The 24,164-nt window shown below is 43.5% G+C and overlaps 1 protein-coding gene across 1 annotated transcript in view; it reads left to right on the top strand.

Annotated features, from left to right (window-relative positions):
* Positions 1 to 22,995, top strand: part of LOC121284441 (progesterone receptor-like) — a 398,041-nt gene extending 375,046 nt beyond the window's left edge. The window contains exons 8-9 of the mRNA XM_041199906.1: positions 19,273 to 19,430; positions 20,641 to 22,995. Of these exons, the coding sequence (XP_041055840.1) occupies positions 19,273 to 19,430; positions 20,641 to 20,796 (314 nt within the window). The 3' untranslated portion in view covers positions 20,797 to 22,995. The remainder of the gene's footprint in view (positions 1 to 19,272; positions 19,431 to 20,640) is intronic.
* Positions 22,996 to 24,164: the final 1,169 nt, after the last annotated feature.

Raw genomic sequence — 24,164 nt, 5'->3', positions numbered from 1 at the left:
GCCTCTCCGTGACATCCTTGAAGCTGGCACCAGAACGCAACGCACCATCCTGAAGTCATGTTTACAGCCGCAAAAACACCTGTCTGACCTCTGACTATTGAATCCCATGTTACTATTGCTCTTCCACTCTTCTTCCTCCCCTCCTGTGCAGCTGAGCCACCCTTGGTGCCACTGACCTTGCTCTAGCTGCACTCCCGAGGAATAATCACCCTCAACAGTATCCAAAAATGGAAAACCGATTAGCAAGCAAGATAGACTCAGGAAACTCCTGCACTACCTGTTTGGTTCTCTTAGACTGCCTGGCAGTCACCCATTCCCTCTATACCTGCAAGCTCTCAGCCTGCAGTGTGACCACCTCTCTAAACATGCTATCCATGTAGTTTTCTGCATACAGATGCACCACAGTGACTCCAGTCACCACTCAAGTTCCAAAACCTGGAGCTCAAGCTTCTGCAGCTGGTGACAATTTCTGCAGATGTGTTCATCTAGGATACATGTTGCATCCATGATTTCCCATATACCGCAGGTTGTACATTCCACTCGGCTGAGCTGACCTGCCATACTGTAACTTTTAAAACTATTTATTGCATTTAGAAGTAGAATAACTTAACATTTACTCGCCAATCAGCTTCTTCCCCTGTACTGAAATAAGAGCCAACAACTGAATGCTGAAAAAGAAAGGAGCACCTCCTTTACCAAACTCCTAGCTTGACACTCTGTGCCTTCAAAGGAGCTCAGTACAGACCAAGCAGCACTGATACTCCCTATTTTTATACTTTAAGAAGAAAACACTGATTCAAGTTTCTGAAAACCAGTTTAAGCTAGCTACCTAATTAACTAGCTACAGTTGCTCTCAGAGAGTTTGCATTGCTGAATTAAAGAAAAACAAACTAGACTCTCTCTCACACACGCACACATGTACACACACACATACTCCCTCTCTCTCCCTACTCTCACATACAACTGCACACTCCCTTTCTCCCCCTCTCTCCCTTCTCTCTCTCTCTCACTCACACACACACACCCCCTTTCCCTCTCTCTCTCTCACGCTCACACACATACACACACTCTCCCATTCTCTCACAGACTCCTTTTCTCCCTCTCTCTCCCTTCTCACTCACACACATACACACACACACACACTCTCCCACTCTCTCTTACATACAGTCTCTCCCTCTTTACACACACATATTTCTTCCTTTCACACACAAACTCATTCACTCTTTCCCTCTTTCTTTATCTCTTTCTCTCTCTCTCACACACAAACATTCACACTCACTCTCTCCATCCCTCCCTCTCACACACATTCACAATCACTCTCTCCTTCTCTTCACATACTCTCTCCCTCACTCACACATACCCTGGTAGCGGACCTCTTCACCCCTGCTTGGGCCATGCGACCTCTCGCCCCTTTCTCCCCAGCCCAACAGCCTCTCTTTCTCCCCAAGCCCTGCAGCACCTTCCCTCCCCCAGGCCCCGCTGCGACTTCCCTCCCCTGGGCCCTGCAGCACCTTCTCTTCTCAGGCCCCACAGCACCTCTTCAGAGCCCCACAGCACCTTCTGTCCGTGGCCCCCACAGCCTCTCTCATTCTCCTTGGATTCCACAGCACCTTCTCTTGCCAGGCTGTGCAGCACTTCCTCTCTTTTCCTTTCCCCACTGAAATCCCCTCTCTCTCCCCATTTACAGCCTTCAGTGATCACTGCTTGTCCAATCATGTTTCTCTCCCACATTTGCTACTGAAAAGTTCACTAATGAGCTTATGAGCAGCAAACATGGGAGATTAATGGCCTGTGAGTGTAGGAGCGGCCCCTTGCAGAATCTTCAACTTCACTTACCTGCCTTACTGGCAACTTGATCAGTGGCTCCGAGGTCCACATAGAATGGTTTCAGGGGCCGCAGTCCGGCCCACAGACCATGGGTTGGACAAGCCTGCTCTAGAGTATAAGTCTCAGTGTTAAGATGGTGCATAAGAGTGTGAGATCAAGTGACGTGTTTCATTATCATCAGTCTCTTCTTGCTATTCGACTTCAGGCCCTTTCAACACTGCCAGGGCTGGGTGGCAGCTCTTGGGTATGTGACAGGGGAAATGCACAAGTATAGGCTAGCATTGAGGGGAAGGGCTTGATGCAAGAAGTGCATGTTTACAGCATGAGTAGCTTGAGAATCAGAAGAAATTATGTAATGAGGGGGAAGTCGGATGTGAGGATTAGGTCTGAGCATACCATAATCTTCAATCCTTTCTACCCCGCTGCTGGCCACAGCCGCAGCCATGGCCACTCTAATGATGCTGAGGACCGTCTTCTCCATAGTGGTGAGGGCATGCAGCCATGCCTGTCCCCCAGTCGTTAGGTGCTGTTGTCTCTAGTCCTGCAAGAGACAAGGAAGTGTGTCAATGAGTGTGTCGCAGTGTGCTTGATGTGCCTGCCATGGTTGAATATCTACAGTGTTTGCAAGCTGTGAGGTGTGAGCATGAGGCTTGCAGTAGTGCTAATTATGTGAGGGTGAGCTGAAGCAATGAGTATTATATGTGCTTTCTGATCCATGGAGATTGTTAGCGGTTGAGTTGGGGTGTGGTGCATTGAATAATATGTGAGACAAATGCAGTTAATAGGATATGGCATTTGAAATGCATTCACTGACCTTGCCAGCTCAGTTGAGGTTGTTGAATTTCTTTCAGCACTGCCTCCAGGTCCTCCGGCCGTACTCTAGGCATTGACCTGTAGGGCTATTGGCTTCCATTGTCATCTTAGAGTTTGTTTAGAGGGTCTTCTGGTTCCCGTGGATAAAGGGCCTCTCCCCTCCTGTCAACTTTCTTCACCAAGGCCTCCAGTGCTGTGTCAGGGTGGAGGGGGTAAGTGGGGTAGGGCACTGGGGGGTGTGTGGCGGGATGTATGGGCGTGTGGGGGGGTAGTCAGTAGGGTAGAGAGGGGTATGGGGTGGGGCATACAAGGACATGGGATGTGGAGGGGTAGCGGGGTGTGGGAAGTTAGGGGGTAGGTGCTGGGCGTGGGGGGGATAAAAAGGGATGAGAGAGAGGCATATGTTTAGTTTAACAAAATTGACAATGGCTGTAGTAGTACCAGCTTAAGCCAGCTTGAGTGTACTGATGCCTATACTGGTGACCACTCAAAACTTGGAAGCCCCTACTGGATTTCCAAAGAGTCCAGTAGAATTGCCAGTTATTAGTCACTTCCATTAAAATCCAGTTGAGGCCAATTGAGCACCTGTTAGTGCCAGTTCAGGCTTCAACTAGTCCGAATTGTTTTTTCCTTCTGGGTGGGAACTGCTCTCTGCTATGTTATGCCATTCCTGTGTCTTTTCCTGCTCAAGGTCACTTGTGCATTGAATTCCAGCACCCACTCCAGCCAAAGTAAAATCCCATTTCAGAGGTCCAGCCTTGCCTGAAGTAGCACAGATTTGCCTAAACTCATGCTAGCCTCTCATGATTTTACTCAAAGGCTCAGATTTGTAACCACTCAACAACGCACTCAGCACTGGCTGCACACTACAATCATATATTTCCTGCACCTGCATGAAGGGGCGCAGGCTAATCACGCATTGTGCTACCCTCCCCCACCCCATTTTTTGGCATTACCCAAATTTTCCCAATTTGTGTTAAAGGAATATTTCTGTAGGACTGGTAAGTTTACAACATAAGGTGACACAATACTTTAGCTATTTGGACAGATATAATGTTACTTAAGACTGGAATGGCCAGCACTTAAAGAATTATACATAATTTGTGACAAATACATTCCTTTAAGGCACAGAAACCCCACCGAAAAAGTGGTCCAACTGTGGCTATCTAAAGGAATTAAAGATACTATTAGATTAAAGGAAGATGCTTATAATGTCCCCAAAAACAGCAGTAAGCCTGTAGATTGAGAGGGATTTAGGGTTCAGCAAAGGAGGACCAAGTAATTGATGATGAGAGAAAAGAGGAAATATGAGAATATACTAGCAAGGGACATAAAAACAGATGTAAACATTTGTGCAGGCATGAAAACAAGTAGAAATTACTAAAAGTAAACTTGGGCCCGTTAGAGGCAATGATGGGAGAAATTATAATGGGAAATAAGGAAATGGCAGAGGCATTAAACTAATACTTTATATTTGTCTTCATGGTAAAACACACAAAAATATTCCAGAAATAATAGGGAACCCAAGGTCTATCAAGAATGAAGAGCTTTAAAAAAATCAGGATAAGTAAAGGAGTATTACTGGAGAAATTATTGGGCCTAAATGGCAACAAATTCCCTAGTCCTGACAACCTGCATCCTAGAGTTTTAGAAGTGGTAGCTGCAAAGAAAGTAGATTCCTTAGATTCTAGAAGAGTTCCCAAGGATTGGAAAACAGCAAACATAACTCCACTATTTAGAAAAGGAGGAAGAGAGAGAATGGGGAACTATAGGCCAGTTGGCCTAATATCAGACAAAAATACTAGACAAAATGCTAGGATTTGGGAGGTAGCATCAAGACACTTAGAAAAATCTGTTTACAAATCTGATTAAGTATTTTGAGGATGTAACTAATAAGAAGGATAAGAGGGATCAGTGTTAGGATTTTCAAAAAAACAAATTTAGGACTCATGGGATTGGGATATTGTCAGATTGATAATTAGATAATGGACAGAAGACAGAGGCCCGGATTTTCTGGCTCCGCCCGCTGCAGCGATCTTCCGGTCCCACCGAAGGTCAATGAGCTTTTGGCTGGCCCACCACATCCCCTGCAGCGGCGGGTCCTGCCGCAGCGGGGCTGGAAAATCCCAGCCAGGATAGGAACAAACAATACCTTTTCACGTTGGCAGGCTGCAACTCATGGAGTGTAGCAAAATTCAGTACGTGGACCTATATTAATGACTTAGATGAGGGCTGAGAGTAACATATCCAATTTTCCTGACAATACAAAGGTGTGAAAGTATGCGGTAAGGAGGATGCAAAGAGGCTGCAGAGAGATCTAGATACGCTGGGTGAGTGGGCAAGAACATAGCAGACAGAGTACATTGTGGTGGAGTGTTATGTTATTCATTTTGATAGGAAATATAAAGCTAAATATTTTTTGAATAGTGACAGATTGGGAAATGTGTGCAGTCAGAGAGTGTCCTCTGAATCACAGAAGCTTAACATATGGGAAGGGCAAACAGCTAGGAAGGCCAATAGTATGGTTAGCTTTTGTCACAAAGGAATTGAAGTACAAGAGTAAGGCAGTCTTACTACAATTGTGCAGGCATTGGTCAGGTCACACATGGAGTATTGTGTGAAGTTTTGTCCTCCTTGCCTAAGGAGAGGCATACTTGCCCTAGAGGGAGTGCAGCTCAGGTTCACTGGACTGGTTCCTGGGATGACTGTATTATCCTATTGATTGGACAAGATCAAATTCCCTGGAGATGAACAGAATGAGAAGCATGCACACAAAAGAGCACAGAAATCTCCTTGAGACACAGAGGAACCTCAGGTAGATTAGTTTAAGTTTCAAAAATTTAAATAAAGAAAATAAAAAATTTTAGGACATGTCCCATTATGTGACAATGTCATATGAGCTGGGACATGTCAATGAAAATTAGTGAAAAAATGTATTTAATTTATAAACCCTTCATGAAACCTCATCCTGCCCATGGATGAGGTTCCATGAAAAATGCGAAAGCCACCTGGGCTCTTCGCCTGCCGCCAACCTTAACATTGGAATGGCAGCTCAGCTTATTACTTTAATTGATTTTTAAATGGCCTTAATAGGCCTTTGACAGAACTGAAAATCTAAATGACGCTCGATGACGTTGGGACCCCCGCCCGATGTCACCACACTTCATTTTATGCCTCGGCGAGCGGAGTCCATCTCCCACTCCACTCGCCAAGCCGAAAATTCAGGCCTATGTTCCTATCCTAATGTGTCACCTAGTCCCAATTTGCATTTATTCAAAAGGATCCTGTTTGTTTTGGATGGGAGCTGTAGGGACTCCCCCAGAAAATCAGTCAACTTCTAAAACTATCCCAAACTGGGCAAAACAAATTAACTCAACATGGGTCAAAATCCTGGAACTCCCTCCCTAATAGCACTATGGGTGTACCTATACCACGTGGACTGCAGTGGTTCAAGAAGGCAGCTCACCACCACCTTCTCAAGGGCAACAACAGATGGCAATAAATGTTGGCCCAGCCAGCGAAGCCCACATCCCATGAATGAATAAAAAAAATTGTCTACCTGATATTACCTTGTTTTTGAGTGCAGATGGCCACCAAAACAGCAAATTAATGACACAAATTTTCACACTTATAAAACAATATCAACGTTGTATTTAGCATTAACCATTGTAACACATTTTAAAATGAACTCATTACTTCTTCCACTACTAATTGAAACTGTTACAGATGCAGTATGGCCAATTTTTGCTCAGGGCAGTAATCAAGGTATTGGTGGAGGTGGGTATGGGGGCGGTGGTAGTGGAGATATGGGCCAAAGCAGGTGGTGAATCATCTGCCCCACCCACCAAATCATGCCCTGACTCTGAAGCTGGAAACAGTCTGAAGCAAAGTAAATACCTATTGGAAGAAAATCTGTGTTTGGGGGAGATAGGCCCAAGGTAAGTGAGATTGAAGATATCTAATATATCATAAGGAACCTTTGAAAAACAATTTTCTAAGACGTGGATCCTTGCTGATGCCAGCGTTTGCTGATGGACGTAAACCGTGTGGGCTGTGGCCTGTCCTGCAGTTAAAATATGGTGCCATCCTGATAATTGAGATGCATCTGCCATTTAAACAAGGCCACCCACCTCTGGGGTAAGCATCATCACCTTGTCTGTCAAATAAGTAAAAATGTTAAGGGGACCAGAAAAGCATTGTGAGCGTAGTACAATCTCAATTCCCCCTCCCCTGTCATTTTAACACCCCCACCCCTCATTGTGTGTGTGTGTGTGTGTGTGTGTGGATGGGGGTGGGCAGAGGGGGGTGTTAACGATTTAGCTGCCTCCAAAGTAACATTTCATCACATGCACAATGACAATGTGCACAATAATGATTTATCACATTGGTTGTTTTTAGCCTTCAACCCCTAATTTAAAGGAGTAGGAAGAAGTGCAGTTTTAACAACTGCAAATTAAATGGTTGCATTGTTTGATGTTATTAATGGTCAGTGTTGCCCTGTTTATTTTACCACTTTTAACAAATGATCATTTTAGCATTAATGACACATTTTATAAATACCACAACAAATAGGGTAGACTTTTTTGAAGAGGGGAGTAGTTTACTCCCGAACATTTAGAAATAAGCATAAAGCTCATCCAATGTTTCCAGACAATCTTATGGAATCATCTCATTCTCATAACTATGCAGTTTCATAGTTTCAGACAGGACATATGAACAGAGTACATTAGCGATGAGAGTGGAAAATTGTAATATAGACGAAAGTTAAAGGTATGCAAACAAAGGTAATTTTCAGAATAGAGAATCAAAATTCTTGCTGTCTTAGGAAAAGGTCAGTGTAAATCTCCACCCAAAAACATTTTTTTTAAACTTGTAGCATTGCTCAGCAATCAATTGTACAGTGTCTGGGGGCTTTTAAATCTTAAGGCTGTGAAATTTGGGTCCATATCACCACTGGTGCCAGCATAAGGGGAATCCCAAACTTCCGACTTGCCAACTGGAATGTTTCCAGCCACTTCAGCGCAGCCTGCAAGGTGACCTTGACTGTGTCATATGGACACCAGAAATGTGCGGAGTGGACAGATCACAACATCAAAAGACCTCTAATATTTATTTGATGTGCAGTCTGCCATTTTGAACTGTTAGCATCTCCACTTACACACCCTGTGCAAGAGACTGCCCGCTAGCGTTATTTAAAGGGCCAGCCATCCAACCTCCAGTAAAGGCGCTTTTTGACTTGCATTTACTGGTACAGAGTTAGCAGAAGTTCTGTGTTCTGTGTTATTGGATGAGTCTTGCAGACTTTTTGGACTTGCAGGATACTGGCGCAGAATCTTGACAAAGGTGAGTTGGGAGGCCTGTTAGGAGAAAGTCACAGTTTCAATATTGAGGGTTATAGTTGGAGACCCTATTAGGCTGCAGCATGAATTGGAAATGGGGCACAGACAGCGGAGAGGAGAAGCAGTAAAGAGGAGGAAGAGGAAGAAGAAGGGGAGGCATCCAGGACCCCTTCACTCAGGATGAGCTGCCCATGACTGGGTACTGAGACTTCAGTTCCCTTGAGATCTCATACCTATATCACAGTTGCTCCACAATTCCCCACTTTTGAATTTGCCTGCTAATGACCATCACAATGTCCTCTTGACCAAAATCCAGAAGGAAAAGCTACCAGCTAAAAAAATTCCATAACAAATTTATTCAGCAACACTTCCATTATACATACACGATTGAACTATTCACTCTAGTGCATTCCTTTTAATGAACAGGCTGCCTGTTAGGCCTGCCAATGCAACAAGCATCTCATTGTGACTGCCCATCAGCATTCTCCAAAACGCTGTCCCATTGAAGATGTGATCTGAGCCCTCTGCAGCAAAACATGTGTATGGCCTTGCCCTGCAAAGACATGACACCCTCACCATCCTTTCCCCTAGCCTAACAAGCCCACTTGTGCCTGGTGACTAATAATGTGCTGATCCTAAGTCTATACTACTCCCTAAAGTATGTGCAGTGCCAGTATTTGAGCTGATGGATTTGATGTCAGATTAAATGATGGTGTTTCTTTGTTAGAGGCCTAGTGTGGCTCTCTCCCTTTATAGCAAGGCTGCAGAGGTTGGACAGGTAGCAAATCCTGGGTATCTGAAAGGAAACATGCAGAAGTTGAGGGAAGGAATATGGGGTTGAAAGCAAGAAGTAAATATTCACACAACTTGCAACTTGTACTTAATGCTAGATGGCAATATACTGTTGGCCCATCACAGCTGGCAACATGATGCTGAGAGCCATCAGCTCTGCTTTGCTCCCTTCTGTTCTGTGGATTATCAGTGAGTGTGTAACACTGTGTTTGGGTGATGTGCTTGCCAAAGCTGAATAACTGAGGTATGTGGGAGCTGAGAGAGATGGGTGTGAGACTGGCATCATTGGCGTGTGTGAGGGTAAAGTGGAATATTTGAATGTTATGTATGAGACCTGATTGCTGATGGGTGAATGATGGGTTGCACTGCATTGAGCAGCTTGAGAGTTTGATGGCGTGGCATCATATGAAGATTAAAGGTCATTGAACTGTGCAGTCCCCTGTTGGGAGGACCTTAGGGCCAAATTCCAGGATCTGACTACCTGGCCACCTGCTCTCATTCCCTTCTCATGGTCTGTCTTGAGGGCTTACTGGCCTCCTCATGGAAATACTGCTTCTCTCTTCCTTTCCAGCTCCATCATTAATGTCTCTAGCACCACATCAGAAAACCTAGGAGCCTCTCTCTGGCCTGTACTTCCATTTTCTCTCCTTCATCTTAAGCCTCCCACAGTGGCATCAGCTCCTGTTGCATGCATGCACTCCCCCTTTGTGCAGATTAGCTGAAATATCTGCTAGTCACACATGCTGCTGGGCCCCCTGCTGAGTGTGCAGCCAATCAGCAAGATGGGTCAGGCTTGGCTGTGTGCTGAAAGTTTGCTTTTTGAAGCCTCCTAAATGTCCTTATACCACTCATAGCAATGATGGGCACCAGGAATGAATAGGAATCCCTTACGTCCAGTGTTGCTGTGGTACAAATGACAGGGAGTAAGTCAGATGACATATTTGCTCATTTGCATATTCTAATATTCCTCAGTTGGCAAGAATTAATTTTTCGGGTAGGTGCCTTTCTGTACCACAAAGGAGAGTTCTCTTTTCCCACACTTTATAGAATAAGCATTTCCATTGTATGGTTATCAAATTTGACCTTTTGAGCTCTTGCTATTTATATTTTTTTGGAATGTAAATTGCAAGACTTGTGCAAATGTCTTATTCCATTGGAAAATTGCTGTCCGTTGTAATCATTTCTAAGACTGCACTGGTCAGCCCACTGTATAGATAGTCCATTCCCCAATTTATACTTGGAGCAAAAGGAGGGAATATTGACAGGCAAGGATTCTTCCATTAATTTTTGGTTACACGGTTACCAATCAACAACAGTTTCTAGGCTACAATTAACAAAGATAATCATGTCCCATTGTATTTCCCTTTTTGAAAAAAAACACATTTAAATATATTTTTCAACAAAACACTACAGCTGCTGGAAAGCTGAAATAAAAACAGAAAATGCTAGAAATACTCAGCAGATCAGGCAGCATCTGTGGAGAGAGAAATAAAATTCACATTTCAGGTCAATGACCTTTCATCAGAAGTGAAAAAGGTTAAAGACGTATCAACTTTTAAGCAAGTACAGAAGCAGGGAAAAGAAGGAGTGAGGGAAAGATCAAAAGGGAAGGTCTATGATAGGATGGAAGGCAGGATAGATTAAGTGGCAAAAAGGGATGATAATGGGACAAGTAAAGTAACAAAAGATGGGATTAGAGGAGGTGCAAATGGCAACAACTGCTATCTGAAAAAAAGTGAGAGTAGTTGTTGTGATCTCAACTTGTTGAACACAATGCTGAATCTGGAAGGCCCTAAAATGCATCATCAAAAGATGAGGGGGACAGATTTTAGCCCTTTAAAAATTGTGGGTGGGTCCCTATTCCGGAATGCTCATCCCTATTCCTGAGGTTTCCCATTTTTAATAGGGCCTTTAAGAGTGCATGGATGGTTCAGGTCACAAGCCTGCACCCTGCACTTCAGAGCTGGCAGGGTCTTTTGTGGGGTTAGACATGTCCTAGTCCCTTTCAATTTTAATGGAATTGAGCCAGATTTTCAAAGACATGGTTCATGGCACCTCAGAGGTGTTCTGAACGATAGTCCGCATGAGGGAACATTTTGAAACGTAAGTTTTCCTCATGCCCCCATGCCAAGATTTACCCCCATTTGCCCCCTGTGGTCTCTCGTGCTCCCCATGCCAAGGTATAGCCCCCACTCACCCCCTATGGCCCCTCATGCCCCCATGCCAAGCTATGGCACTTTTATGCCCATTCACTCACTATACACTGCATAAAAGTAATGAACCCTGAACTGACAGTATGATGTGTAAAAGAAATTTTTTTTAAAAATCATTCATTGATAGCTTTCCATTTGCTTAAATAAACCCCTCTTTACTACAGCCCAATAAAAATGTCAATGATCCAGACACTCTAAAATATCAATAGCAGAAACTGCAAGCACGTGAAACCACTTTATCTTGTGTAAATAAACATTGTGAAATTAATGACATAGATCAGAGAGCCAGAGCTGACAATCAAGCATTGTTTTCCCTTGAACTCAGGTGTTTCAACAAGCCAATGGATGTCTGGTCTCCCAGCTAAGCTTCATTATATATTCTTGGCCATACTTAGCACTGGGGGAATGAGGAGCCATAGAGGATGGGTGGGGGTATACCTTGGCTTGGGGAAGGCATGAGGGGCCTAAGGGGTTGTTGGGGGAGCATACCTTGGCATTAGGGGCCATTGGGGTTGTTTGTAGGGCATGGCTTGGTGTGAGGAGCATGAGGGCCATAGAGGGGTGCTGGGGGGCATGAGGAGTGTATGGTGGATGAGGAGATGTGAAGGCTAGAGTGCCTTTCTGTTTTTATTTGAACTGGGACAAAGTCCCATAGCAACGAGGTGGGCCTTTCAATCAGCCTGCCTCCTAACCTGACAACCTGTGGTTGTCTCTGATCTTTTTCTTGGGTTGGCTGGCCCGACTGTAGCCCATATTCCCCATCCCCCCAATAAAAATCCCATCCTCTCAGGCATTTTTCCATGAACCAGGTGGGCTGAGCTAAGAATTTTCCCAACTCCCATTACCTGCCTAGAGGATGAAAATCCAGCCCGAGGTGCTATTCCTCAAACTTATGTTGTGTTTCATTGGAACAGTGTAAGAGGCCGAGGACAGAGAGGTCAGAGTGGGAGTGCAGCTGAGAATTAAAATGACAGATGATTGGAAGCTCAAATTCATGCATGCAGGCTGAATGGAGCATTCTGAAGAGCATCTAATCTGCATTTGACCTCCCCAATTTAGAGGAGACTGCATCATGAACAGGGAATGTGAAATGCTAAATTATTGTTTCAACCTGAAGGAGTGCTTGGGGCCCCGGAAGTGAGAAGGGAGCAGGTAAAAGGGGAGGTGCTGCATCTCCTGCGCTTACATGGGAACATGTTTTGGGAAAGGGAGGGGGTGTTGGGGTGACTGAAGCGTGGACTGGGGTGTTGGGAAGGGAATGGTCTGTACAGAATGTTGAAAGAAAAGGGAAGATGTGTTCACTGATGGCATCACGCTGGAGGTGGTGGAAGGGGTGGAGGATGATCTATTGAATGTGGAGGCTGATGGGATGGAAAGTGGAGGACAAAGGGAGTTCTATCATGGTCTGAGAGGAAGGAGAAGGGATCAGAGTAGAAGTGCAAAAATGGCACCTTCACAGTCAAGGGCCCTGACAACCATATATTCTAAGTGTAGTCTAACCGAGGTTCCATCATAGGTTTAACATCATTCCTATTCTTGTGAATTCTGTTCCTTTAGAGCTGAAGCCCAGAACTTGGTTTCACTTTTTATTGTGATACAAGCAGCTGCCCATGATAGGTGTAGTTAGTGTAAATGATGGGGGCTGTATTTTATTGGTTGTAAAGTACTTTAGGATGTCCTGAAGCTATGAGGAATAGTATATAAATGCAAGAACTTCCCTTTTTTGTTGTTAACACGCCATTCCAACCTCCTCAGTCCTAAAATCTTTGAGAACTTCCATCTTGAATAATACCAAAATTGTCATAATTAAAGTGTCTTGTGATTGCAATATTGTATTGCATGCAATTGCATATTGCAAAATAATATGCAGCCACCATTTTTACACTGTCACTTTAGGTGGCAAAATAATTGATGGAGATGGGAACAAAATGTTGCATAGGGACATTGAAAGCTTAAGAGAGTTGCCAAAAATGGAATTTCACTCAGAATGAGCTGTCCATGATCATATCCTCAGGCCCACATTTTTGCCCTTGGGTCAAATGCGCAGAGTCGGGAGATTTCCCAGCTTGGTGATCCCGACCTTTAAAAAGGTTCACCTGCAGGTCGGGCTTTCAGTCGGAGGTGGAGGTGGCAGGCTGAAATAGAAGTTGGGTCAAGTGACCTCGGAATAAGTGCAGAGGCTGCCGGGTGTGGAGGCAGGCTGAGTAGAAGGCTCCTCAGGGTAGTGTCCAAGGCCCAATGATCTTCGGCTGCTTCATCAATGACTTTTCTTCTACCATAAGGTCAGAAGTGAGGATGTTCATTGATGATTGCACAATGTTCAGCACTGTTCGCGATTCCTCAGATACTGAAGCAGTTCATGTCCAAATGCAGCAAGACCTGGATAATATCCAGTCTTGGGCTGACAAGTGGCAAGTAACATTTGTGCCACACAAGTGCCAGGCAATGACCATCTCCAACAAGAGACAATCTTAACCATCGCCGCTTGACATTCAATGGCATTACCATTGCTGAGTCCCCCACTATCAACATCCTGGGGGTTACCATTGACCAGAAACTGAACTGGACTAGTCATAAAATACTATGGCTACAAGAGTATGTCAGAGACTGGGAATCCTAAGGGAAGTAACTCATCTCCTGGCTTCCCAAAGCCTGTCCACCATCTCCAAGGCACAAGTCAGGAGTGTTATGGAATACTCTCCGTTTGCCTGAATGAGTGCAGTTCCAACAACACTCAAGAAGCTTGATACTGTCCAGGACAAAGCAGTCTGCTTGATTGGCACCCCATCCACAAACATTCACTCCATCCATCACCAGCGCACAGTAGCAGCAGTATGTACTATCTACAAGATGCCCTGCAGGAACTCACCCAGGCTCCTTCGACAGCACCTTCCAAATCCACGATCGTTACCATCTAGAAGGACAAGGGCAGCAGACACATGGGAGCACCACCACTTAGAAGTTCTCCTCCAAGCCACTCACCATCTTGACTTGGAAATATATCGTCTTTCCTTCGATGTCGTTAGGTCAAAATTCTGGAACTCCCTTCCTAACAGCACTGTGGGTGTACCTACACCACAGGGACTGCAGTGGTTCAAGAAGGCAGATCACCACCACTTTCCCAAGGGCAATTAGGGAAGGGCAATAAATGCTGGCCCAGCCAGTGACGCCCACAACCCATGAATAAAAAAAACACAGCTGCCAGGTCCTCAGGGCCAGATTCCAGGATTGATTTCCCTGGCCACCTACTCCCATTCCCTTCTCAGTGTATACTTTATAGCCCTTCTGGTCCACCATGGAAAAATAGCATCTCTCCTTTCCACCATCATCACTAATGCCCTTTAGTGCCACATGAGCCCTCTTGCTTGTTGCTCTATTTCCTTCCAACCACATCTTCCAGAGACAGTAGTATCAGCTTTTGTTGCATGAGTGCAACTCACCTTTAAGGGAGGCAGGCTGCCTTGCAGCTCACCTTTAAGAGGGGCAGGCTGCCTTTAAGACTTGCATGCAAGCTGAAACTAGTGCCATCTATGTAGACTATGGTGCCCCCTGCTGAGTATGCAGCCAGTCAGCAGAACAGGTCGCTCTCAGTTGCATGCTGAAATCATTAGGATGAGATTCATGCTGTGTGACTCAAGAAGACCAGGTAAGGGATGATCACACCTCATGGTCGCCTGGCTTGAAAACAGAAGCTTATGGAATTTCCCTCCCCCTGGAATTTTCTTCCGCAAAAAGCTATTGTGGCTCTTTGACAAAAATAGGTTGATAGATTTTTTGTATTGTAAGGATATTGAAGGATTAAGGCCCAGATTTTCGTGGAGTCATAGAGACCCCACAGACATTTAAAAACGGCAGGCCGGACCCAGATCTAGATTACAACTCCAACAGGTCCCATTTTTGTAGGTAGAGGAAACGGGGTGGGATATGACTCACCCATATGGGAAACTTGAACTCAGCTCAAACAGACCCCATTTTCACTGTGGCAGGGGTTTTAATCCGCAGTGTGGGAGTTATAAGTTTTTAGAGTAGTCACAAAATTTTCTTTAAGGGCAGATAAGGTTTGTACAACTGTCTAAAACCTTATTTAAATCCATAACCCTTTAAAAATTAAGAAAAATAGCCTGTCTTTGTCAGTAAGAGTTGAAAAATACCTGCTCTAGCAGTTAAAATAGCTGTTTGTTGACATTACCTCAAAGGCTATCATTATATCATTCTTAATGGGTGGCTGATTTCTAGAGCCTATTATTATAAATTATTCCAGCAGGGTGTGTTGTCAGTTCACAATTTGATTGATAACTCAAAGAAGTTATGAAAAGATTAATTGTCTTCAATGTGGGGTTATGAATACAACTTTGTTTTGAGATATGAGGTATTTGACAGGCTTTTAAAGTTTTGAATAGGCTTTCATGAATGGGAGTTTTTTGTTATAGTGAAAGATATACAGATATTTAAATTTTTATTTTATGTCACCTTAAGTCAGCCCATGGTGGATTTGGCATGGAGGGTGTAAGGGCAAAGGAGAGGATGGGTGGGGGGCATGTGTTGGCATAGAGGATATGAGTGGGTATGGGGTGTGTGTGGGACATGGGTTGGCATAGAGGATATGTGTGGGTATGGGGTGTGTGTGGGACATGGGTTGGCATAGAGGTTATGAGGGGTTATGGAGGAGGGTGGGGAGGACATCAGTTGACGTGAATGCCACGTGGGGAGTGGGTTGGAGGGTGATGAGGTGTGAGGTGTTAGGGATAGAAAGAATAATATTTAACAAAATAACTGGAACTAAGTTCCAGAGAACCAAGGTGGGACTTTTAAACAGGCCGCCTCAGCACTTAGCACCCCATGTGGCTGCCTCCAATCTGAGTCCAGTTGAGGGGGGACTTTGCTCTGGGAAGCAATTGCCAGATGGAGCCATTTGGGACACTTTTTCCCGAGGTGGATACAGTGACCAAGGAGATTTCTCGCCTCGTGCTAACCAACTCTGGAACAAAAATCAAGGCCTAAAAATCAAGATGGGTAAATAGAGTTAAGATACAGAAACCATGGACAGAATTTTAAGAGAGTGCTTGTGGGGGTTTGGGTCCAGGAGTGGGGGTTGATAGGGAGCACACTCGAGGGAGGATCTTGAGTGGGGGGGGTCCAATGGGGGAAGCAACTCTTGAGACCTCGCCCACTCCCGTAAAATTTAGGACAGTTTGGGGACAGGTGGGAGGGTGGCAGGAAGGCCAACCAACGAATTTTACCAGCATGTAAAATTCTACCCGCATGATCTAATTGAATGGCGAATCAGAGTAGATGGAACGTACACACAAACAAGGAACAGGAGTAGGCCATTCGGCCCCTCGAGCCCTCTCCACCATTTAATAAGACCATAGCTGGTCTGATAATAACCTCATGTCTGCCTACTGCTGCCCCCCCCCCCCACACACACAACCTAGCGCCTCCTTACTTACCAAGATTCTATCCACCTGTGTCTTAAAATTATTCAAAAACTTTACTTCTACCACCTTTTCAGGATAAAAGTTCCAAAGACAGCCCTCGGAGTGAAAAAATTTCACCTTATCTCCGTTTCAAATTGGCGACCCCTAGTTTAAGAGGAAACTTTCTCTCCACATCCACCCTGTCAAGACCCCTCAGGATCTTATATGTTTCAATCCTCTTACTCTTCTAAACTTCAGTGGATACAAGCCTAGCCTGTCCAACCTTTCCTCATAAGACAACCCAACCATTCCAGGTATTAGTTTGGTAAACCCTCTCAGAACTGCTTCCAACACATTTACATCCTTCCTTAAATAAGGTGACCGATACTGTACACTATACTCCAGATGTGGTTTCACTAGTGCTCTGTATGACTGAAGTATTACCTTTCTGCTTTTGTATTCAATTCCCCTCACAATAAATGATAACATTCTATTTGCTTTCCTAATTACTTGCTGTACCTGCATACTAGCCTTTTGCGGTTCATACACTAAGACTCCCAGATCCCTCTGGATCTCAGAGCTCTGCAATCTCTCACCATTTAGATAATATGCCTCTCCTTTGTTCTTCCTGCCAGCACTGATCCCTATGGAACACCACTCATAACACCTTGCCAACCTGAAAAAGGCCCATTTATGCCTACTCTCTGCTTCCTGTTAGCCAGCCAATCTTCTACCAATGCCAATATGTTACCCCCATACCATGAGCTTTTATTTTCCGCAATAATCTTTGATGTGGCACTTTATCAATGCCTTCCAAAAATCTAAGTACAGTACATCTGTCAGGTCCCGTTTACCACAGCACACATTACTTCCTCAAAGAACTCCAATAAGTTGGTTAAACATGATTTCCCTTTCACAAAACCATGTAGACTCTGCCTGATTCCTTTGAGCTTATCCAATGCCCTGCTTTAGCTTCCTTAATAATAGCTTCTAACATTTTCCCTATGACAGATGTTAAGTTAACTGGCTTGGAGGTTCCTGCCTTCTGTCTCCCTCCTTTTTTGAATAATGGAGTTATACTTGCCACCTTCCAATCTAATGGGGCTTTCCCCAAATCTGTTGAATTTTGGAAAATTAAAACCAATGCATCAAATATCTCACTAGCCACTTCTTTTAACACCCTCAGATGAAGTCCATCGGGACCCGGGCACTTGTCAGCCCGCAGGTCCAATTTACTCAGTACTACTTCTCTGGTGATTGTAATTTTCCTGTGCTCCTCCCTCCCTTCTACTTCCTGATTTACAGCTGCTTCTGGGATGTTCTTATGCTCTTACTTTTTTTGAGTCATAAATATCTATGGAAAAAGGATTATTTAAGCACTTTTCAAAAAAAAAGATCACACTTAGTACTAAGAATCCCACAAGTAACATACATTTGTTCGGCTACTTAATTTGTACCATGTTACATCCCATTCACTAACTTCACTCATTATTGGTAGTAGAATGCCATCCAGGAATGTATAAAATACCACATTAGTGACTCAGCTGTAATCACAGAAAAGTCCTTCATTTTTGTACATTATTTGTTATATATTTTGTAAATAACGTTAAAAAAACTTTCTTGCTAAAATGTCATTATAGGCTTAATTTTTGGGCCTCATGTTTCAGGAAGACATACTTGCTTACTGCCAATGCCTATTGCAAACTCAGGAATGTGCAGCACATAATTTCCCAACCATTTAATTTAATGGATGGAAAATTGTGCTCAGGGATGCCTGAATTTCCAAAAGATGCTGCTGATGGGTGAGATTTCATGCTAGGAGTTCTAAATTGGGAAAATGATTCCTTATCAACAGATGGTATTTTATTGAAAGAATGTTTCTTTAACTTTAAGCACTGGGGAAATACATCTCTCAATAACTCAGCAACAAGTAGTAGCTAGAAATAATAGTTACAGAAAAATCTCATAAATTTAACCCTGGTGGTTCCTGGGAGCATAAAAACACTTGGAAACAATTGTCCTAATGTACCAAAAGGAATGAGCCTAGTATCTGTTCAAGATTACTGTAGATTTTGTGTCCAAAAAGCTTAAAGCTTATATTGAGGACTATTTCAACAAATAACTGCAGATTTTACCAAGGACATGTAATATCAGCTGAATTTTATGAGGCTCCCTGGTCCCTGCCACCCCCGCTAAAAACCAAGGAAAGCCTGCCCACGATCCCGATGGCACCCCTGCAACAATATAATGCGGGGAATAGCATTAATTGCTTTAAGACAGGACTTCCAACTTTATCTTGGGGTAAGGTCCTGCCTTAGACAACTGCCACCCACCTGATTGGCCGACAGCTCTGTAATTCCCAGCAGTGCCAGGCACAGTGGCCAGGGCTGGGACTACAGGTATCCCCACCATGCCAAGAATCCCGATAACTTCAGGGTCGGGGGTCTCAGTGAGGTGAGTGGGGGGTCAGGTTCAAGAGGCGAGGGGGAGGGTTAAAGGGAGGATAATCTAGCAAGGGTGGGTGCCTCCAGTGGGCTCAGAGGCCCCCAAAAGAGGATGGCCCCTCCACTTGCCCGACAGCATCTCGCATAGCTCAAGCTATCAGGCTTCCCACATAGCATGGGTCTCCCACTGCCATGGAAAAAATACCATTAATTGACTAGTTAAGGGGCTAAGTAGGCTGCTCAATGCCTCCCCTTCCACCCATCACACTTCAGACAGGTCGGGTGCGGGTAGTTAGGCCAGGCCGCTGAATTTTATGAGCTCCCCCGCCCCCTACCCCATCTTCAAACCTGCCAGCAGGGAAACATGAAGTCCAGCCCATCATTTTTTTCAGAAAGATTTATGTAGGGACTGGCATTTGTTTTTCAGTTCCCTTGGAAGGCCTCAAGAGCCAATCCTACTTTGAAGAGATGCGGAGAGACTACATTAGAGAGCTAAGTAGAGCCATTAACATGCAGGAGAAAGGTGCACAGAGCAACTCTCAACGTCTTTACCAACTCACTAAACTCATGGACTCAATGCATGAAGTAGGTGTGGTTATTTAATGAGATGTATTGGAAAGATTCCTTTTACCAGTCTTGATAGTAAGGGTTATTATCATGGTGTCACTTGCCATATGTTGAATTGATTTATTCATGAACCTTACCAGCTGATCTCAAACACAAGCTCCTCTGTCAGCCGATACAACGATCTTTCCACAAGGAGAGGTGCTGGCCACATCAATGATATGAATAAAACCAAATTCTCTATTAAGATGTAAATGACAAGTCCTTTTTCTTCCACCTCCAAAATTGAGGACGTTGAGTGCTTGCTAGGCTATTGTTCCAAGACCAGCAATCAACTTCTGGTACCTCAGCCGTTGCTAATGTGTGAGTCTGTAATGTCAGCAGGCTGTTTGACCTCAGGAACATTATAGTCAAGGCCTATCCAGTCCTTGCCTGAGGTCTGTACACCCATCCTTTCATCAGGGGTCACTGGATAGCAGTAAAGAATGTGGGAAGCTCAAATAATTTACCCTTCTCACATCCAGTAGCACTGAGGCCACCGTAGCCCTCTTAGTACTACGCTGACTAAGATCAACAAGTTCCACATCGATTGAAGATTGAATGGTTGACTTTCCTGCTCTAAGTAGCTCAGTTCTTCATTTGCTTTGTCATTTTGAATATGGGATAAAGCGTGCTATGCCAAAATATTTTTTCTTTAAAGATTAATTTTAATTTCCCACATAATTTATGCCATGTAAGTTAAAGGGTGGGTGGGCTAAATTGTTCCACCTTTTTATATGTTCTGTCTGTATACATTTTTGTAGGTTTCACTCACTCCTTATTTCCCTATTTTTCACTTTAATGATGCAGTGGCAGCCTGAAAGCATGGGCGTTGTGCAGAACTCTCTTCAGTGGCAATGTTAACCTTCATTCCTTATTGAAAGAAATAAGATCAGAAATAATTGTTGATGGTTGTCAGAGAGCAAATGCTTAACAGGTTCAAGTGACTTTTCCTTTGTTTATTATTATAGTGGAGGTTTAAAATAAAGGATTGATGTTTGCAGTTAAATTGTGGGCAGGGGATTGGCATCAGAATATGTTAAGTGTTTGGCATGAACATCACCAAGAGAATTTCTGTCGGTAATCTATTTATGTCAATTGGTATGTGATATAAACCATTCAGAATGTTGAAAGCTTAACAGGTAGAGAAAACACAGTCAGAATTGGTAATCCCATTGTCTCTTTCCAATAGCTCGTCAAGAAATTACATCAATTCTGCTTGAATACTTTTGTTCAGTCCCAGGCACTCAGTGTGGAATTTCCAGAGATGATGTCAGAGATTATTACTACACAGTTACCCAAGATCCTGGCTGGGCTGGTGAAGCCACTGCTCTTTCACAAGAAATGAGTAAATTTCTCTCTTTGTTGTGCCTGGCTGCGTTGATTCACAGGCAGCATTTTTTTGCATTTTGCAAGTTGACAGCTTTACTCTATTTTTGTGACCATGACAGTACTGCGAATGAAGATTGTTTTCAAATTTATTACAGAAGATTTAGCAATGCTGTTTGGCATCAGTTATAGTGGAAGTCCATTGCCATAGCTGCAGTATATGTTTTATAAGCAATGAAATGTGAATTTAGTCTTGTTGTTTAATGTGTAACTTCCGGATCAAAATGATTTTGTATCTTTTGGTACTTTCTGGTATTTTGTAACTTTCAAGTTATGTAAAGTTTCTGCATCTGCTATAATAGTAAATGGAAATGCTTATGCTCTTCAGTTTGAAAGCTGCATAACCCCCAAAATTTCTTTATTCATCATCCTTCATGTGCCATAAATGATACCAGCCTTTTTAAGTAGTTATTTAAGTGAATCTTGTGACCATCCTTTACAATGTCCAATCAGAAAACCTCCTCTGTTCTTGTTTGCTTTTTCTTCTGCCACAGCTATCAGTTAAATTGGGTCTGTTGTGTTGGGTGCTAGTTCAGAGAAGGTATACTTTGCAAAGATGATTGTGTCACAAGTTTTTTGTTTAATGTAAGATATTCAGTGTTTATGTAGTTTGGGAACTTGTAGGTCACCTCGACATTTTAAAATCTGCATTGACTATTAAGAAACCTTTATCTGGCCTCAACAGTCACACTTGATTCTCATTCAAATAAGGGTGAACAACATGCAATTTTGCAAAAGTGATAAGGGAGATCAAGTAAACAGAGACTCTGACATGCTTCAAGCCAAGGTGGCTGCATTTAAATTTCTGCATATTAGTAGCTGCAAACGTAAGGCATTTGCATTGATATCAGCTCCCATGTTTGTAAATCCCAGATTGGAGTTTTCAGTGGGGTCTCTGTAACTCAATGTGGTGGCACTGTGTTCTCCTAAACACTTTTCCCTTTTAAATCAAATTAATTACGTTAAATTGGTTGATCTTGCTCCCACAAAAGGCAACTGACTTCTAGAATAGCAAAAATTACATTTCCTTCGACTTTCCTTACAAGCCACTCTCCCCTGTTTTTGTCTGATAATTACCATTAATGCCCCCTCTTAGACTGAAAACCAATAAGTGCATCCATTGAAACAAACTAAAGATCTGGATAACACAGTGCTGTTGTGGTACTCACATTCTGAAAAACTTAACAGCAGATTGTAATGTGGAAAACATGAAATCTGTACAATTCCAAGTGAAAATGATTTCTATCGTGGTTCCAGGAATTGAGTTCACTGCATGCTATGACATGTGTCCTGAGCTCCTTCTAGACACTGCTTTATAAGAGGTTGAAACTGACCTCAATTGTGGCTACAAAGCTATGATTGGGCATATAAACAAGTAAATGAGTGCACAATTGTAGGCTGCTTGTGCATATTTAGAAACAGGACATGATGAAAACGGCCCATTGCTTTTTGGCGACCAAGCAACTGACATTATAGAGGATGTAGTGGCAGATTTCTCTCAGCAGGAATGCAATCCAGTCCCATGAATACACCCACCTTATCCGACAACATGGTGGTTATTTTCACAAAGCAGGATGCCACCACATCAAGTGACAATAGGCACCCCTTGAATTTCCCATGTTCTTGTAGGGCCTTCTCAATGAGGGGCTTAATTTCAGTTCAATTTAGCTATGTTGTATAGATCAATTTTTTCATGTAGATGTTGTCTCAAAAAAGAAATCAATGGTTAACTATATTTAATGAATGAGGTTAAGGAAATTGGATCTTGACTTCTTCCCATGTCCTCTGTAAAAACTAAAATATACAGGACAGAAAAATTGTATTATTGATTCAATCTTCAAAGGCAGCCAAGTTAAAGCGTACCACAGAGTAACATTCAGAGCAATTGAGGGGAAATGTTACTAACTGTATCAAAATAGTGTTAAATCAGACAGCCATTCCCCTGATTTACCTCTTATTTCTCTATAGACAACTGCTCTCTCTCTTACTATGTGGTCCCTTTAGCATACAAAGAGAGTCACCTGGGGGAGAACCTGCGGGGGAGGCAGGAGCGGGCTCAAACCCGATCGGCGCCCCCGATAGGGTCCACGGTGCCATTTTATATGGGCGGGCCAATTAAGGCCCACCCAGCATGATGAACACCCGGAAGTACTGAGCGTTCCCTGTGCTGGTGGTGGGGGTGGGGGGGGGGGGGGGTTCCCTGAGTCAGGGCCTGCACAGAGGTGCCTCAGGGAGATTAGTTTAAGTTTTAAAAAGCTAAATAAAGAAAAGAAAACATTTTAAGACACGTCTCCTCATGTGACAGTGTCACATCAGCTGGGACATGTCAATGAATTTTTTTTTTTTAATTTTATTCAATTTATAAACCATTCATGAAACCTCATCCTGCTCGTGGATGAGGTTCCATGAATGCGAAGGTCACCTGGGCTCTTCACCTGCCCGCCAACTTAAAGTTGGATCTCTTCACCTACACACCAATCTTAAAGTTGGATGGGCAGCTCAGTTTATTGGTTTAATTCATTTTTAAGTGGTCTTAATAGGCCTTTGATAGTTCAGCGGGCGCGCAGCCGAATCAGATGCGTGCCCACTGAACTGAAAGTCGAAATGATATCTGGTGACGTTGGGACACATGCCCGACATCACCGCGCGTCATTTTAAGCCTCTCCAAGTGGGCCGCGCCCCCACTCGCCAAGCCAAAAATTCTGGCCCCGGTGTATTTCCAACAGATTAAACAGATATGCTGCTGCTTGTCACTCTTCTCCAGAGAACATTTGGATAATATCTAGCTATTATGTATAACATAAACTTCACTTGAAAATAAACATTTCCTCCTTGCTGAGGCTGTAAATTCCTATAGTAATAAAGCTTAAAGTGTATTTGTTGAGTCAGATCTCCTATTTGTCTTGTTCAGCTGAAGTGCCCATACTTGAATGACCTTGTTGTCAGCCACCCTTCCTTGCAATTTATAATAAAGCCCCAGGTTATAAGATCATGTTTAATAAGACTGTACTGGTCTTTTATATTAAAGTTCAAGGAAATATCAAGGTGTAAGGAGCTCCTTTAGAAATCATAGAAAAGGTTTCCTTCAAGCTAAGTTTTTAAGATTCACTTGATCTGATTCCCTTTATAAAGCAACATTAAACAGAGCCATATTTACATGTCAGGCCAAGGTTCAAGTCTCTGCTAATTCTGGACTGAATTGCCGCATTTTAGTTGGAGAGGTAGTAGGGATGCTACAGTCGGCCTTTCCGCTCCTGAGGTAGGCAAAAGAAATATGACAGGATTGCTGCTGTTGGATTGTGATTTGGTGGTCCTTCCTTTGAAATG

Source organism: Carcharodon carcharias, chromosome 11 (assembly GCF_017639515.1).
Source record: "Carcharodon carcharias isolate sCarCar2 chromosome 11, sCarCar2.pri, whole genome shotgun sequence".
In the NCBI taxonomy this organism is placed as follows: Eukaryota; Metazoa; Chordata; class Chondrichthyes; order Lamniformes; family Lamnidae; genus Carcharodon; species Carcharodon carcharias.
Note: the sequence above shows the minus strand (reverse complement) of the source record. Positions and strands in the feature narration are given on the sequence as shown.